This window comes from Benincasa hispida, chromosome 11 (genome assembly GCF_027475165.1).
Source record: "Benincasa hispida cultivar pf3 chromosome 11, pf3_genome.v1.1, whole genome shotgun sequence".
Lineage (NCBI taxonomy): Eukaryota > Viridiplantae > Streptophyta > Magnoliopsida > Cucurbitales > Cucurbitaceae > Benincasa > Benincasa hispida.
In genome coordinates, this window is record NC_143488.1 from 81,098,362 (window position 1) to 81,115,880 (window position 17,519).

The 17,519-nt window shown below is 34.1% G+C and overlaps 1 protein-coding gene and 1 pseudogene across 2 annotated transcripts; one reads left to right on the forward strand and one right to left on the reverse strand.

Annotated features, from left to right (window-relative positions):
* Window positions 1-1,632: 1,632 nt before the first annotated feature.
* On the forward strand, window positions 1,633-10,233 carry LOC120090824 (transcription factor HBP-1b(c38)-like). Its single transcript, XM_039048532.2, has 11 exons — window positions 1,633-2,539; window positions 4,097-4,197; window positions 4,824-4,897; window positions 5,016-5,210; window positions 5,634-5,711; window positions 5,819-5,878; window positions 6,110-6,187; window positions 6,300-6,351; window positions 6,832-7,103; window positions 9,172-9,420; window positions 9,724-10,233. The coding sequence occupies exons 1-11, from the start codon at window positions 2,439-2,441 to the stop codon at window positions 9,868-9,870; spliced, it is 1,407 nt and encodes a 468-aa protein (XP_038904460.1). The 5' UTR covers window positions 1,633-2,438; the 3' UTR covers window positions 9,871-10,233.
* A 910-nt stretch (window positions 10,234-11,143) lies between these two features.
* LOC120089766 (pentatricopeptide repeat-containing protein At1g15480, mitochondrial-like) lies at window positions 11,144-14,940 on the reverse strand (annotated as a pseudogene). Its single transcript, XR_016524449.1, has 3 exons — window positions 14,813-14,940; window positions 13,122-13,704; window positions 11,144-12,530 (listed from the first exon to the last, which is right to left on the reverse strand). The product of XR_016524449.1 is annotated as a pentatricopeptide repeat-containing protein At1g15480, mitochondrial-like (transcript).
* Between the last annotated feature and the right edge of the window lie 2,579 nt (window positions 14,941-17,519).

Below are 17,519 nucleotides of genomic sequence, written 5' to 3' on the forward strand. Positions count from 1 at the left end.
TTACACATGAGTACTAACTATTAATATTAAAAAGTCAACATGAACATAACTCATCTGACATGAAGTTTGAATTCTTTATCAAAAAGTTAATATCAACATAACTCAATTGACATGAAGTTTGAACTCTTTATTATCTATCAAATGGTCAAAGAAATTCAAATTTGATTGAAAAAGTTAAAAAGAACAAAAAAAAACAACTAGTAATATAAAAAATACAATAGACAACAGAATTTGGGGTTTAAACAAGAAAGAAGTGGAAACGTCTTTCTTTACAAAATGCAATTGAATATGGAGGCAAGATTGACCAAAAAGGGAACAAGAAAACACCCACTATATGTGGGTCACCTTCCAATCCACAAAGAACAAACAAATTCAATTATGTTTTTAGAGTTTTAAATGGTTAGTTGAATTGACCAACTTCGTCCAAAATTAAGAAATTTATAGTTTGAATCTCTATTTTCCTCATATTTTCAACTTCACAAATTGATATAAAGTTTGACATCACCACAATTTTATTTATGGATCAATTTTTACTCGATAGTTGTCACAACAATTTCTATTATAATGATTTTATAAATGATATTATATATATACCATCCACTTTTTGTACACATCAACTAATTATACATTAATTGCATCCATCATTTTAACACGATAATTTATCATAACTAAAATTATTTTAGAACAGTTTCAAAAAATTGATGAGAAGTATAAACACATTTTAAAATTTAGAAGTATATAAATAAAAGTTGTCAAAAAGTTTTAAAGATATATTTAGATGAAAATATGTAGGTGCATCTCGAACTATACATATATTTGTGCAATTGATCCAAGCGTCCAATATTTATTTTCTTAAAAAACGTTTTTATCCCTTTTGTCATGGAAAGATGTGCATAGATTAGAAAGTAATCATATTCAACAAACATAGATCAACTAATTTAAGGTATGTTTAGAACGAATTCAAAATAATTAAAATCACATTTGTCATTTTAAAAATCATTATGAATACATGCTTTTAATGATTCAAAACTAATTTTGATAAAATGAAAGTTGCATTATATTTAAAATTATAAATAAAATATTAAGTGTGTGTTTGAAATATATTTTTAAGTATTTAATTTAAAAAATAAATTATTTTAGAAGAAATTTGAGTGTTGGATAATTATTTAAAACAATTTTTTAAATGTATTTTAATTAGTTTCTTTTTCTAAAATGATAGAATAAAAATGAGTATTTTAAAAAATACTTTTTTCAAACTAACCGAACTCTCAATTAATTTTAACATAAATTTGGAGAGTTATTATAGCAATTTCAAAATTATTAGCAAACATACACTTAGATACCTGTGATTAACTCGAATCTTGGTTATCAAAATTTGTACTTACAACCTCACTATAGAACTATATGCTCAGCTTCTCTGTTCTTGAACCTAAGAAAATGAGCTCTATTTAAATTAACATGGAATCAAGTCAAAGACTAAAAAGTAAAAACCAGCAAAATTCTCTCATAAACCTTTCTGCACCCTGAAAATCACTCTCAGATGGAAAAAAGATACAAACTTTTTCCCTTTTTTTAAAAAGAAAGAATGACGAAAGATGGAAGGTATATGAAGAAATGGAAAAGTTAGTGAGTGGAGGAGGAGGCTATGGTGAAATTACAGGAAGGAGAGAGAGAGAGAGAGAGAGAGAGATACAAAAAGAAGGAACGAGGAAGGCGGTGGCGTACCCACTACAGGAGAATCAGCAATAGAAAAATAGGGGAAAGAAGAAAGAAAGTGGTAGCATCAATCAAATATGATTAAAAAAGGAGGGGTTTTTTCTTTTTTTGAAGGAAAAGGACGTAAGGGGGAGGTTGGAATTTGGAATGGTCTAAACGTCACGCTTCTTCTACTCTTCTCTCTCTTCTCTTCCCCCACCTCATCTGACCAACAAAACCAAGTTTTAATTTCAAAAAATAAAGCTCTAAATTCAATGTGGGCCTGTTGAAATTTTCCTCTATTTGGGTGGGAGAAAGAGAGAATTCCCCTTTTTTTACTTTAGAATTTGATCAAAAAGTCAAAAAGGTTTCGCTATTTATCTCCATACCCCTTCTGGGTAGGGTTTTGTTTGCGCTGTTCTTGGGATTTTTCCACCTTCCGGATGTCGATTCATTTGTGAAAGTGAAATCCCATCTCGTGGTTTCTTTTTTTTAGGTGTGGGGTTTGAGTTTTATGGTGTTTGATTACAGATATGGTTCATAGTTTTGCTGGGTTTTGTTTGTGTTGAGCTCATCCATGAGTTGATAGCTGAAGTTTTGATGTCTCTGGATTGAGAAGTTGTTTGTGACTTTGGGATTTCAGGAGTTTCAACGAACTGGGTTTGAGTTATTTTGTTAGAATTTGACGAGTTTTTCTTGTTGAGTGATTTCTGTTTTTCCCGTGGTGGTGATGATGGTGATTGATGGGTAGTAGAACAGTGAAGATTGGTGCAGACAATTTAAACAAAACGGTGAACGGGATGCCTAGCTTCGTTTCTTCGATGCCTACGGCCAATAATTCCATGTAACCTTCTTGCCTTGTGTATTGTCTATCTACTTTAATTTGAATTATCGAATAAGTATGTTGCCTACAGTGTTTAAATTTAATTTTGCAGTAAACGTACTTGGCTTTTTAATGAGCCTGTCTGTCTTTCTGCTTGTACTTAATTCTTACTTGATAAACTAATTGTGCTTTATTAATTCATTGAGAGGACATAGGACCTTAAGACTATTAATACCTGCTTTAATTTCAATGGGGCACTTTGTTTAATTCCATCGGTTGACCATAGCAACGTTGAAGAATTCTATTAGGCCATCATGTGCTACAGGAGAGTTGTAGCTTATGCTTTGTTCAATCACTTAAGAAGCCTATGGAAGGGAAACACTAGGTTCTTAAGCTCTCAGTCCAATGAATGAAATAAACTTTTTATTGATATATGAAAAGTAAGAAAAAGTTTAAGGATACAACCTCCCTAAGAGGGAGAAACAAATAGAAAACGGCCCAAAAAGAACCAACCTCCCTTAAGCTCTCGGTCTACGTTTTTTTTGGCTTCAAATCTATGTTCTCTAAACATGAACCAATTTGGAGGGAGTACGCTGTCAGGATGATGTAACGATTCGATTTCACCTTGCTACATAACTTTCCCAACTTGGGAAATAGAGATGGAAGTAATATTGAAACTGCATATGTAAGTTAGAGTAACTTCCTTTGTGCATTTGAGTTTAGTGCCAAGGAAGATGTGATTCTTAACGGGACTGGCAAACAAAGATGGATATATATTACTAATGGTAAATATTGTTATTTGTGGAGATTCAGAAGTCTTTTGCAGACGAGCTATCCCTTTGGTTACCTACCTTATTTTCTATGTTTTGTTCTTTCTTTCACAGTTTGCTCCTTTTTGGAGTTTGTATTTTTTGAGCAATAGTCTATTTTTGTTTCATGAGTGCAGCGTCCTGTTTCTGGTTTAAAAAATAGATTTATATGTGAAATATGAGAGGAATATAAATGCTTCTGGCTGGAGTTTTTGCTAACTCTTTTTTCATTGTCGATGCACTCCAACTCGAAAGTTCTCTATTTATTTTGATTTAGTTTTGTTACATTACACATTAAAATGCAACTTGCTAAACACATGATACCGTGTGTATATGTATGCATGCATGATGCATATGCTCTTTTTTATACTTGTGATGAGTTTTTTATTCAGAAACTTTTTATTCACATCACAAAAATTCTTCTCAATTTCAAGGTACAACTGCCTTAAGTTGCTTCAGTTATTCTTTGAATATGTGACTTAGAGCATCTTGAACATTTACTGTGTCTTAGCATATTCATTTGTTAAGTTAAATCCCTAGTTGAATGTCAAGTATAACTTAAAGACCGATTTGCTCAGTCAATTCACATTCTTGAGTTCAAGAAACATTTTGCCCTTCCAGACCCCAGTTATAGTTTTGTGGATGCATGGTTATGTTTTGATGCATCCCTTAACTTCCACTTCCTTGCTAGGATCTTCTGTTCATCTTTTGCATTATTGTTGGAATTTTCTTTTTCATACTTGATGGTCTTTTTCACTTTCATTTTCAGGGGTGCAGAGGGGAGCTCTATTCCTTCATCTCGGATGTCAGACTTAAGAACACTTGAGCAAACTCTAGGATTTCACATAGAAGATGTAGACCTTACTAGAAGTATGTAACAATGTTTTATTTTGTTATGGAACTTTAGGCTTTTGATTACTTGTGTACTTCCAAAGTAGTTTCCGTGATCATCTATTTGTCTCATTTCACTCTTGATGTTGTATTATTGAGTACACAATTAGTGTATACTGAACTTCTTATGATTAAGTTATCTCGATAATTCCTCTGCTATGTTTTTAGCGTTACTAAGAAAAGTTTTAATTAGCTGACCCCTAACAAATATGCCAAAGAACACACCTAATTCTTGTTCCATTTCATTTCCAGCTTTTTATTGCTGGCTTTATTTGTTGAACCTTAATTCTTTGTCATCTCTTTCTGTTCCATCTGCAATCTGTTTATTACTCCTTCATTTGACTAGATATCTAAAGCTTTCTTGTGACTCTTCTTACCATATGATACTTAAAGTTGCTTAGATTCTTTTTCCAATGATGTATTTGTCCTTTTATATATAACTAAGTATTCATCCATTATATAGAACAGCAAAAGCTACATTTTCTCTTGGTTCATAAAATATAAATCTCTCAAAAGTCTGATTGCTCTTATCTTCTCTGTTCTTCCTCTGTTCCTGTCATTCTTCTTCTGCTAATATCTTTTCTTACCAAATATACTTGCTCTAGATCCTTTGTATAATCAGATAAAGTCAAATAGTTCGACTTTGAACAACAACATCCAATTTGGTTCTTTAATTAAGGTACTGTTTTACCTGTTCTTACTTTTATTTTTTTTATAGAAAGGTTTATTGGGTTTTGCTTTGCACTTGCATTTGATGAAAATTAACATTCCCCTGACATAACTATAATGGAATTCAGCCACTTGCATCCACTGATGTAAATCTGCCAACTGCTATCATGGGGTCTCAAACACTGCCATTACAGAAAGAATCAAATCCAAATTTGGTTTCTACCTCTGGTGGTTCTCGTGAAAACTGGGGAGAGTCTAATATGGCAGATACTGGCACAAGAACTGATACCTCCACAGATGACACAGATGACAAAAGTCAAAGGGTAAAGTCCCTTGAGTATGTTAACAGATTAGTTTTACATGGTTCATTTTGGAGATCTTGGTTTATTTTGTTTAATAGTCAATATATACAAGTTTCCTGATATCAATATTATAATTTAAAGTTTAGGTAATTTACCGCTTGATTGAATAGAGCAGCTAGACAACAGTACAAATATACTCTTGGTTTCTTCTTTTCACCATCTCCTTCCTTGTGAGTTGTGTGGGAGGACTTGGGACATGTGGGTGGATTATCTCTTATGAAATTTTTCATAAAATTATGTGAATGCCATCAAACCAGAAAGCCGGTAGCGGTAACTAGATACTAAAATATGTTTAATGATTTTCTGGTTGAATGATTTCATTATCCCAAGTATAATTGTTTAACATTCTTGGATTGTAAGATCATGTTCTTTTATCTTCTGCAGCTTGACAAGGATCAAGGGAACTCACTTGCCGTATACGATTCTAGCAACAAATCGAAAGAAAAAGCAGCAGATCAGAAGGTTATATTTGGAAATAAAATAATTTTACATTGTTTGCTGACTATGTTGATGGATAATTAGCAGCAGCTTGTTCAAGCAACTAATTTGTTGTTTGGCATCATTTCCAGACCCTACGAAGGCTTGCCCAAAATCGTGAAGCTGCTAGAAAAAGTCGTTTAAGGAAAAAAGTAAGCTTCCATTATCATTGCTCTCTATCTCATTCCACTAAATCTCTAAAATTGTAAACTGTCTAGTATTGAACAAGCTGACCTTGTCTGGAGAAGATGACTTCAATGATGGTTGCAGCTACTTCTGCATCATAACTGATATTGATTTAGTTGTTTAGAAATGTTCAGTGAAATTGATCGTATTATGCCTTGGATCTTTATAATTATTTCTTTATCGCTTTCCATCTGTAGGCATATGTTCAGCAGCTAGAAAGTAGCCGACTGAAGCTTAATCAGCTCGAGCAAGAACTACAGCGGGCCCGCCAGCAGGTTGGGTTATGTGAATTTGTGCTTGACCATCATTATAGCACATTACCTTTCAATTTGGTAGGAAAGTGTTAAGATGAACGATCACTTATATCTTTTATCATGATTTGTGCAGGGTATATTTATTTCAAATTCTGGAGACCAAGCTCATTCAATGAGTGGGAATGGTATTGAAGCTTTTTTTCTTTACATGTTATCAGTCGTCATAGCATGTGAATTTTTTTAATGTGACAGTTATTGAGTTATCCTACTGTGTTCGTTCTCAATTTATCCTGTTGAATGTGACTGAGGAGAAAAATGTCTTGCGTTTGGGGGTGGGAGGTAATTTTTAAGGTTTATATGAATGGCTATTTTTTACAATGTTCAAAGTCATAAGTTTGATGTCGTGGCCCAAAGGTCAGTTTTGCCCAACTAGGATGCCCATGCATTCTTGAGTTCCTAGGTATTTTCAATTACCTCCTACCAATGTACCAAAATATGGCCTGGTTGTACCTTTCTCACCAAGCTTTAGTGTGAATCTCTGTTCATTGTTTCCAATTATTATTGATGATGGAAACATCATGTACAAAAAAGGATTAAACCTCAAACTGGTTTTGTACCTGTTTTATCTAATTCTCTGTCACATATTTTCTTCTTTTGGTTTGTAGGGGCCCTAGCATTTGATGTAGAGTATTCACGTTGGTTAGAGGAGCATAACAGGCTGATGAATGAGCTTAGAGCTGCAGTTAATTCACATGCGGGTGACACTGAACTCCGTACCATTGTTGATAATGTGACTACACAGTTCGACGATATCTTCAGGTTGAAAGGCATTGCAGCCAAAGCAGATGTGTTCCACATCTTGTCAGGAATGTGGAAGACACCAGCAGAGCGGTGTTTCCTGTGGATCGGTGGCTTCCGTTCATCCGAAATCCTAAAGGTAAGAAATTCTCTATATATATGCATTTGAAAATAGAGAAGAAAATCTTTGTAGGTTGGTGCACGTAGGTCTAAGAGTACAAGACAAAAAGTTAATTGGTTTCCAACTCTGTATTCCATATAATAAAGTTTGCTTTCTCTAATGTGTAAATTCTAGTTAGTTAAAAATGTGATAGCTATGAGATACACGTTAGGTCTTCTTCCCACCTTCACTTCTTTTTGAGTATTGATTCATGCCAAGTGAAAATTTACATGGAAAAGTGTGTTGGCATGTTCAGTTGTTCTCAAGTAGTGAGCACTGGGCATTAACAAATCGCAACAGTAGTTGTAACATGTTAGATGCCTGTGCAGAAAATTTAGGGTGTGGTTTTTAATACTCCGTGTATGGTAAAAATGCATGCTCCAGTTGATAGTTGATCGTTAAAGCCTTTTAAGAACTTCAAGTCCAAAACTAATTCAGCATGTCCCTCTGGCCATCAAGTTTAATGGTCCTATGCAATCTACTCCATTCATCTTTTTATGATAGTTGATGATTCTGGTAAAATAAATAAATACTTTTATACTTGTTTGATTTTACTTATCAGTTTTTAGTTTATGTAGGCTTTAGATGTAATAAGCCTTGGTCAAAAATCAAGTTCTCTCTCTACCCACCTGTTGTTTTATTACTTGTGTTTTATTTAATTTTATACACCTTTCAATGTCATTGTCAACCATTATGGGTTATGAAGTGGTCGTCTATTCAGATGCTTTTAAGGTGATAGGGTTACACTTATTTTGGCCAATTCCACTTTTTTTAGAGCATTGAATATCCCAAGCATTTTCCAATTACAAATATTGGAGGGTTGGGCAATTTCCCCCTAGATTGGTAACGGGGTGATGGTACACGAAAGTTGGCACGGACACCTACGGTTATTAAGGAAGTCTGATTAAACAGAAGTGGTTAGTCAGGCTACTAGCTTTTCTAATAAAGAGTAATCTGATAATTGCTCACCCGTTTTTGTCCACCTACTTTTGTCACCTTTGAGCTCCACTCAGTCCTCAGATGGTGACACCTCTGACTGTAGGCCCATTCCATTTTTTTGTCTTTCCAGATTTGGTTGGCGATGATGTTCATCTTCAAAGCTATGAAGTGTAGAATGAAGGGTGAGTGTTTTTCTGTTGACTTTGACTCTTGTTGAAACGGTAGGTTTTTTCAAGTTTTGGGAAGGCACCCAGAAAGATTCTTTTGAGTTATCTATGGAACTAGTGGTCAATCTGGATTATCGATGATTTGAGTCCCTATTATTTACCTCACGAAACCAAAAATTCTTTTGGAAAACCTACTGGCATCAATTGCTTCATTTGGGTGACAAGACTTTGACCTAAAGGGGTAGTTACGTTGAAATCACAAAAGTTGCTAAGCACACAAGAAATTGAATCCTTCATTCTTCAAAGAAGAAGACCCTTTATTAATTTCTCAAGGGATCCTTCACTCTTCAAAGCCAGCTTTTTGAGTCCCGTTATCATTCCCTTCCATCTGAATAAGACCCTTTTAGATGTCCAAATGAGGACTTGGCTTCCTTTCTTAAACTGTTGGGTGGCCATTTTTGGCAACTTCAAATTAAATGGAACAACTAGAGCACGCAAAAGATGGTCAGTTCAATGTAGATTCTTCTTGCATGGGTTAGGTTAGATTCAGAGCAGCACGTAATTCATCAAGTGAACATTCCCTACTATTGAAGGTAAATAATTATCAAGATTTGTTCTTTGTACAATCCTCATATTTAAACCAAAATCTTCAACTACCATCCTCACTAATGATAATAACAAGAAGGGACTTGACACTCTACCTTTTGCTTGGTCCCTTTATGTAATGTATTGTGACCACTCACCACTCACCATCAACTTTCCTAAAACCCTTTCAGTTGTGAAGAATCTTTGCAAGGCGCAGCCGATGTCTTAAATTACTGTCAACAGTTTCCCGTTTCTACTTAGAATCGCTTCTCCCTTTATATGTCTAATCGTCCTATTTTTTTTTTCTGATTTCTTTTATAGCAACCTCACTCAAAACTGCAACTTCGTTAATGCAGCTTCTTGTAAACCAATTAGAGCCTTTGGCTGAGCAGCAGCTTATGGGCATCTGCAATCTGCAACAATTATCACAACAGGCAGAAGATGCTCTCTCACAAGGAATGGATGCATTGCAGCAATCCTTGGCTGAAACATTGGCCAGTGCCACACCTGCAACGTCAGGATCGTCTGGGAATGTGGCAAATTATATGGGTCAAATGGCCATGGCAATGGGAAAGCTTGGTACTCTTGAAGGCTTCCTACGCCAGGTAATCCGGTTTTTGATTTGATGCCACTCTATTCGAGCTGGAATTGTTCTTAAGGAAAGAGCTGGAACTGATTTCTGGAGATCACTGGCAAATTCCAAAATATAATGGAGGAAATTATTTCAAATTAAAAAATATATATATAATTGTCATTCATAACATTTTCAATATTTCAGGTGCATTTTATTATATTTACATTGCTTATATCTTACATCAAGTTTCCTCAAAATCTGCAACACAAGTAAAGTTGAAATATTTATCCATGCCTCACTTTCCCTTTTTTCCTCCCCTCATTGGAATTTGCAGGCCGACAATCTTCGTCAACAAACCCTTCAACAAATGCATCGCATATTGACAACCCGTCAATCAGCACGTGCACTTCTTGCTATAAATGACTACTTCTCCCGCCTTAGAGCCCTCAGTTCTCTGTGGCTTGCACGGCCACGAGATTGAGGGGCGTGATAGTTCTCTCTACTTAATCTGCAGACTGAACCAAATTTTATCGTACGAGTGCCTCAAGTGCTACCGTGCCAATTGCATTTCTTCGCTGCTTCTGTCATAGGAATTGTACAATGGATCAAGATGGGTAATGGTATTAGGTAAAGTTTGTGATTGATATATATACATAGCTTCCACATTTGCAGTTGTTAGTGTCGGTGGTGTTGTATGCTTATTACAATAATCTCTTTATGTAGTTAGGTGATGTTGCACAGAACTGAAAGGGAAAATAGGTTGTACCTGTAATTTAGATTTGTATTACATCAGCTTACTACACCAGTAATCATATTTATATGAAATTTTAATGTCCTTTTTGTATGTTTTGTTGATCTAAAATGTCTCAGTTGGAAGGTTACATTTTCTTTTCATTATTTTCCTCTCAAGGCATAAAATAGTAAATGATATCAAGAGCATAGATCAAATACAAGTCCTCTAAAGAGATTCTAAAATAATTAAAATCACTTTTGTCATCTTTAACATCATTTTGCAAATGTTTTTAAATTGCTTTTTCAAACAGATTTTGAACAGATTTAATAAACGTAATTTTGAAATTTTCAAAATCATTGCCATATTTTGAGCAGCACATAATCTATTGGATTATCCAACATCTTCAAAAGTACCTTATTAAATCACCTATATAAAAAGTAAGCATGTCAATCAACTCCCCTTTCCCCCTAAAAATTTAGTACAAGTCGGCTTAGGGGGAAAAAAAATTTTAAGTGCGTCTGATTAGCGATCTAATAACAACTCTTTAAAAATTAATGATTCAATAAAGAGGTAAATTTCACGTTTTAAATGTTAGATTAAGAAATTAAATCCCAGTTTAAAAATTCTTTAATAATACATTCATAAACAATAAAAAGTTGTAGAACCAACTAAATATTAGATTAAATTTTGACTATTATTAATTAATGTGTTATATGTCATAGCTTTCGTATAATTATGATTTTACAAGACCATATTCCTTATAATATATATATTATAAAGAATATGGCATTGTAGTTTCAACAAAAGTAAAACCAGTTTGTTACCTGGAATATGTTATCGAACTTTCTAAATGTAATTCTACCTTAAAATTTTCAAACTCAAAACTTGAATACAATGAAAATACAAAAAACATGATTTTCACAATTTCCAAAATTTGGATACGATAATCCAAAAACAAAACGGCCAGAAAGACATTTGTTGAATCCAAAATATATTAATACAGGTGTAATCAGAGTTCTAATTCTAGGGAAGAATGGATAATCAAAATATATTAAACAGGTGCAGCAGAATTCAATCTTGAAATTTCTTTGTCCTAAGAGCTATACTGTCATCTATCAAAGTGCATCCACCAGGTTAATTAACAAATACTTGATTTGTAAATTAAAGTTGAAATTTAGGAAGCTTATACATACCAAAAGTATAAGCATCAACTTGATCTAACTTTCCTGCCAAAGCTTTTGTTTGGAAATACATCATCTGCCTTCATTCTCTCTTCATTCTCTCTTTCATCATACCATAGGCTGGAAATTTGACGTTAACATATGCTTGTATTAGAGTTTGATATTGGTTGAATCGAGCCACGTAACCTGATACTCTCAACCTATAAAAGATTTTCTCTGCATTGTGTATATCCCCTTCCTTGCATACACCATGATAATCATGTATGAGGTAGACAATGGCTTCATCTGATTTTTTTGAACAGCCTTAACCAAAAAAGAGTCTGCTTTTTCTACTTCCCCAACTTCCACATAGAGCTTCACAACTACATTCCATGTCAACAGACCAATGCGGCAACCGTTGTCTGCCATCTGCTTAACTAGTTCCTTGCCCTTCACCAGCATCTTGTTGCCTGCATAAACCTTCAACATGGTAGAATATTGTTTTGAGGACAGCTTCCATGTTTTTACAATCAAAATTTTTCTCTGCTTCTGGGATGTTCTTCAGCTCTCCCTATGTGACAATGGCAACCATGTATTCTTTGATAGAAGGATTTGACTCACAGATCTTCCAGAGCCTCCTCACTTCATCTTCCATTTGGAGTTCTCCATAAAGGGGAAGTAAAATTCTGCAAGGCCATTGAGAACCTTTAGTGTTAACATCTTCCATCTTCTTTAAAATGGCCTTGGCAATCTTTAAGCCCACCAGAAGCATAGTGCTTAGCTAATATGGAAAGTGCAGAAACATCGAGCTCAATTCCTTCGGTCTTCATTGTATCAACAACTTGTTCCATCCCTATCATGTCATTTGATAGCCCTTTAGCATCTATTAAGATTTTGTAAGAAAACAGAGAAGGCTCGACATTTTCTCTCTCCATCAACAATAAAACATCGACTATTTTCCCCTTGTTGAGGCTCTTGTAAAGAAGCAACTGGTCGCAAACAAATGTTGTGATGGAATCCGAGGTCCTTCATTTTGTTAAATACTTCCTCCGCTTTTTTTACATTGTTGGCGACCACACAGTTAGCCAAAAGAGTTCGGTATATCACCTCCCCTGAAAGGACTTTGGGATATTAGCAATGTAACTCTCTGCCTTATGGAGACCCTGAACCTTTGCAATCAAGTCAAGGCGAGAAACATAATCTCTCAATAAAATCAAGTTGCCCACTAGATTCCAACCACTCTGAAAACTGTGAAACAAATACAGAAATGCCAGCAATGAGTTCAGTAATTGACGAATGAATGTCTAACAAATAGGGAAAAATATTAACCAAATACAATAGCTAGAAAGTTCTTCAGTGTCGAATATTGTACAACCATTTTCATACTAGTAATGACTTTATAAGCCCAACAATATATAAATGTGGATCCAAATGTACTACCAGCAGTTCCGATGATGCTCAACCAAACATCAAACCTACTGAAACTTTTGAAAAAGGCTCTAGCACCATTTCTTGAATGCTATTAAAGCCAGCTTGGCAATTTTTTATACAAGTATTTAATGATGGTACATCTGAAGAATTGATCAACATACTCTGGCTTACTAATTACAAGCCTAACAAACAAATCTTGAAATCATTTTGTGCCTGTTAGACCATATTACAATTGATTCTTGTACTTTTAAGAAATTGATCAACATTTCCATCCTGAAATCCATTGTGTCCACTAATCACATAGTCTAATACAGAGTTCCACAAATTTTAAGAGAAATGAGATCAATTCAAACCTCAAACCACACAAATGAATATCATTGCATGAAAGGTAACATCAAATAAATTTACCTGCAAAGCCTTCCCAAACATTCGGCGTCCACGAAGATTGAGCATGGCAAGAGAGATATCAGCCCACCTTATTTCTTTTCCTTCACTGACCCACTTATCAAGTACAATGGGAACAGATAAACCTGAAGCACTACGAATAGCCTCGAACAACGCTGAAGGAGCACGTATTTTAGGTATCTTTTCAGCAAGATCAGTTTCTACCTCAGGTAAATCCAGTTCATTTTGGGTCCCATCATCATCATCACCAATTTCTGATCCAGAGGTTAGTTCCTCTTCATCATTACTAGCTGCCTTACTATCTTCAAAAGGAATAGTGCTTGGAAGTGTTTCATCAAGTTCAGAAAATACATCTTCCATGTTATCTTCCTCTCCACTTTTCTCAGCACCAGCGTGTGAAGATAGACCATGATTACTAATATAAATCCCAGAGGACGGCCATGTTACAAGATTGTTTCTCTCAAAAGAAATGCATCTATCAGATAAAGCAGCAATGGTTCCAAAACCAGCTACATTTCCTTCCCAAGAATATGGTACCTCTAGTTTGCCAAAGACATGTGAAGTTCTTACTCTATACCCTTGATTCCTGAAAAGAGAGCACAAAAAGATTGTACGGGGAGGGGTCTGAAAAGTTGGAGGTATTATACCTTCTCCACCACAATATACACGTGCATGCATATAGTATATGTATACAGTACATACATACAAAAACAGTCCTTTGAATGATTAATAATGATGGATTTCAGGAAACTGCCATGAGAAAATTTCATGTTTAGGACATTAGAAGAAGAAGAATGTCCAAATTATAGGGATTTCTTCTTTTCTCCTCGATATTACAGCTTTTTACATCCCAATCCCATCTCTACGTTCTTCACTGATTCTAATTTCACGTGGATGCATTTGATTGCTGCTTTTTTATAGATTACATGGAAGGATAGAAACATCCGCCTTTTCAACGACTAGGGTAGCACTTTTGATCACTTTTGTGAACTCATTATCTTTCATGCTATGACCAGGTGCAAATTTACATCCTTATATAGTTCATATAATGTATCTCCTCTTTTGACCGGAATCTTTTGTAACTCCATTGGGTTGGGCTTAGGCCACCTTTTGTAAATTTCAAACATCAATGAATTTTTTTTCTTATATTTAAAAAAAGAAAGGAAAAAAAAAAAAAAAAGAAAAAAAAAATCATCACTCGGACATCTCCCTCAATGATATATCAACCATCATATTTGAAACTCAGAAGTCCAGAAATGCGCATAGCATCATAAATTACGAAGACGGAATCTCAAACTCAGAAATTTGAGAACTTTAGAAGAAAAGAATTTAAAAGAAAAAAAGTTAGAAAACAAACCCCAACCAAAAGAAGCTTTACATTTCAGCTAATATACGAGAAAAAAGAAACACAAATAGAACGCGAAGGTAACAACAAAAACAGAACAAATCACGCATAACTCTTCATTTCCTCCTTTTACGAGCACCGGAAACTCGATCAGAAGCAAGCAAGAACCTTGATGATGCGCAGAGTCAATGAAAACCAATACCCATGAAGCGAATTCAAAATTTTACAGCCAAAACGAGATTAAACTTTGTTTCCTTTGCTTCGCATTACCGAGTGAACAATGTAAGGCACAGAAACAGAGAGGTCTAGTATGAAGAACAGGCGAATAGATGAAGGAAACGAAGCATACCTAAGAGGAGTAGAAGCCCTACGAAGAGCCCACATGGTGGGATGGTATTAGTAGTGAAGAACTCAGAAGACCTCAACAATGGAAGCGAGCGTGAGAGGAGTTGTAAAGGCATTGGCGGGGACGTTGCGTTTAAAGAGTGTTTGGGTTGGATAGGTCCAAAAATTGTTTGGATCCAACTCAATTATTCTAGTGGTAAAATTTTTCAAACTAAATAATCTTTATTAAAAATAATCCAATCCAATCATAAAATATTTGAATTGAGTTGGTTCGCGTTAATTAGATCATGTATTTAAAATTTTGTTTTAAAAATAAGTCAAACCTAAGTATGTAAAAATATAATTTAATTATATTTATATATTAAATTAAGATTAACAACTCAATTTCAATTTATATAATGAAATTTTTTTCTATAGTGTAAAGAAACTATTTTTAAGAGTTTTCGAATAATAAATTATTCAAAAAAATATTAGAATTAAATAAAATTAAAATATATATATATATATATAGTTGTGTTATAAGTAATAAAAAATATATTTTAAAGTTAATAACAAATTCAGGTTGATTTGAGTTATATTAGGTGAACCCATGAACCAACCCAATCTATAAAATTTTCATTTATTTGAACCTAACCTAACCCAAACTGCACGGGTTGGGTTGGATTGGGTTGATCGATTTTTTTGGGTCATCGGATTTTTTGAACACCCCTACTCTTAAACCCTAAAACCCTCAGATGATTGACGAAAATAGGGGTTTAAAGTTGGCCCTTCTGCATTTGGGTATGGTTTTTTTTCTGGCTGTTTTTCTTGTTTTTTGTTTTTAGGCTAAATTGTAAGAAAATGTACCCGAATTTATATTTTGTATAGGGGTGTCTAGAGAGGTTCAATTTTCCTGTAGGAACGGGCCCCATGGGACCCTATCCCGAATGGGATGGCGATTTCCCAATTAGGCGGGAAATGGAAAAGAGAGTCGGAAAAAAAAATTCCCCGTGAGCTAAATGGGGACAGAGAATGCATTCCTCGTCCCCGCCCCACTCCTCATTCCCCGTCCCTGCCCCGGTTAGTCTCTGTTTTTTGTTTAGTATAATTATTTAATGTTATGTTATTATTATTATATAAACATTACATTTAAATTTCAAGTTTGATTGTTTATTCGTCAAAATAATGAATATGTTTAAATTGAATATTTACATTACGATTATATATGAATAATTTGATTTGTATTTGTTTATTTCTACTAAAAAAGTTGATTAGTTTTTTATGCCAAAATTTGAGTAATTTATCTTTAAATTCAAATTGTCATATAAAACTAACCATAATAAACAATTTAGTGATAGAGTCAAACATTTAATTAAAATTTATCCACATTAGCGATTTAAATTAATTGGTTTTTTCCAAAAAAAAGAAAACTTATGGAAAAAATTTTTCCATGGGGAACCCGATCCTCGCAAGTTTCCCGTGCGGAATCTCTGCCCCGATCCTCATAGAGAATTTGACGGGGATGGAGAATGAAATAGGGAACGGGGATGAAGACGGGAAATGACATCTCCAACACTGCCTCTCCCCATGGACATCTATAAGGGTGTTTGTGGGTTAGGTTGGGTTGGATTTAGGGATATTTTAGGACCAACCCTATGCTTCAGTTTGTGTATTTCTCTAACCCTAACCAACTCTTATTAAATTATGAACCCAAACCAAACTAATCCATAAAAAATGGTTTGGATTGGTTCCATCGGTTCTCTTTCAAAAAAAGCTTGAGAAGATCTTACTTCTTAGTTCTTTACGCATGATCTCATATGAAAAGTGTTAAATGACCTAATAATGATCAAAGATATGAAGTAACTATATAATATTCACAAAAAAGTCTATAAAGTCTACAAAATTCACAGTAAAGACTACAACGTTTTCACCTGTCTACAAAAATCTTCAAAATCCATAAACACGATTGTAGCGTTCACAAAATTCACTAAAAAGAACTGTCCATTGAATTTTTGAACGACAACCAACAGACTTGAACGATCCATTTATGATCCTATTGATAGAGTTAGCATGCAATTAGTGGAAGAAATCAGGATCAAGAAACACTCTAATTCATCAATTTTAGCAATTAAGACAGTATGCTCATAAGAAAATATAGGGATTCAAAAAATTACCTTTGAGACTTTCTTCAGTCCACGAATTTAGCTTCAATCTTCAATCCAAAAGCTTGTAGAACATCATTTGATCTCCCCTACTATTCTCTCGGACCTTAGATTAATTTGTGGGAATTAAAATGAGCACTAAATTTTAGGAAATTTTTAAACAACACCACTAGTTTTTCTGCTAGAAGAAGAAGAACTTCTTTTCTTCACAAAACCAAAATCAAGGCTGTATGGCTATGATCAGCACTACTGAGTATTAATTCCACTTCTTCATGCAATCTAATTGCATACAAAATGGACAACACCTACTTGGTATTTTTAGAGGATTTTAGGAGGTGAAAGTGGGATAAACACACTAAATTGGGTTTTCCAATTTTTTAAAGTTAATTTAAAAGATCAATTTTCAATTTTCAATTTAAATTTCTAAAAATTAAATTAAAACAAAATTGATTTTAATAATTGAATTTTCACAAAAATCAATTTTAAATTAATTCAAATAATTAATTTTAAATAATTAATTTAATTAATATAAATAATTTAATATCCAATATTAAATTGATAAAACATCAA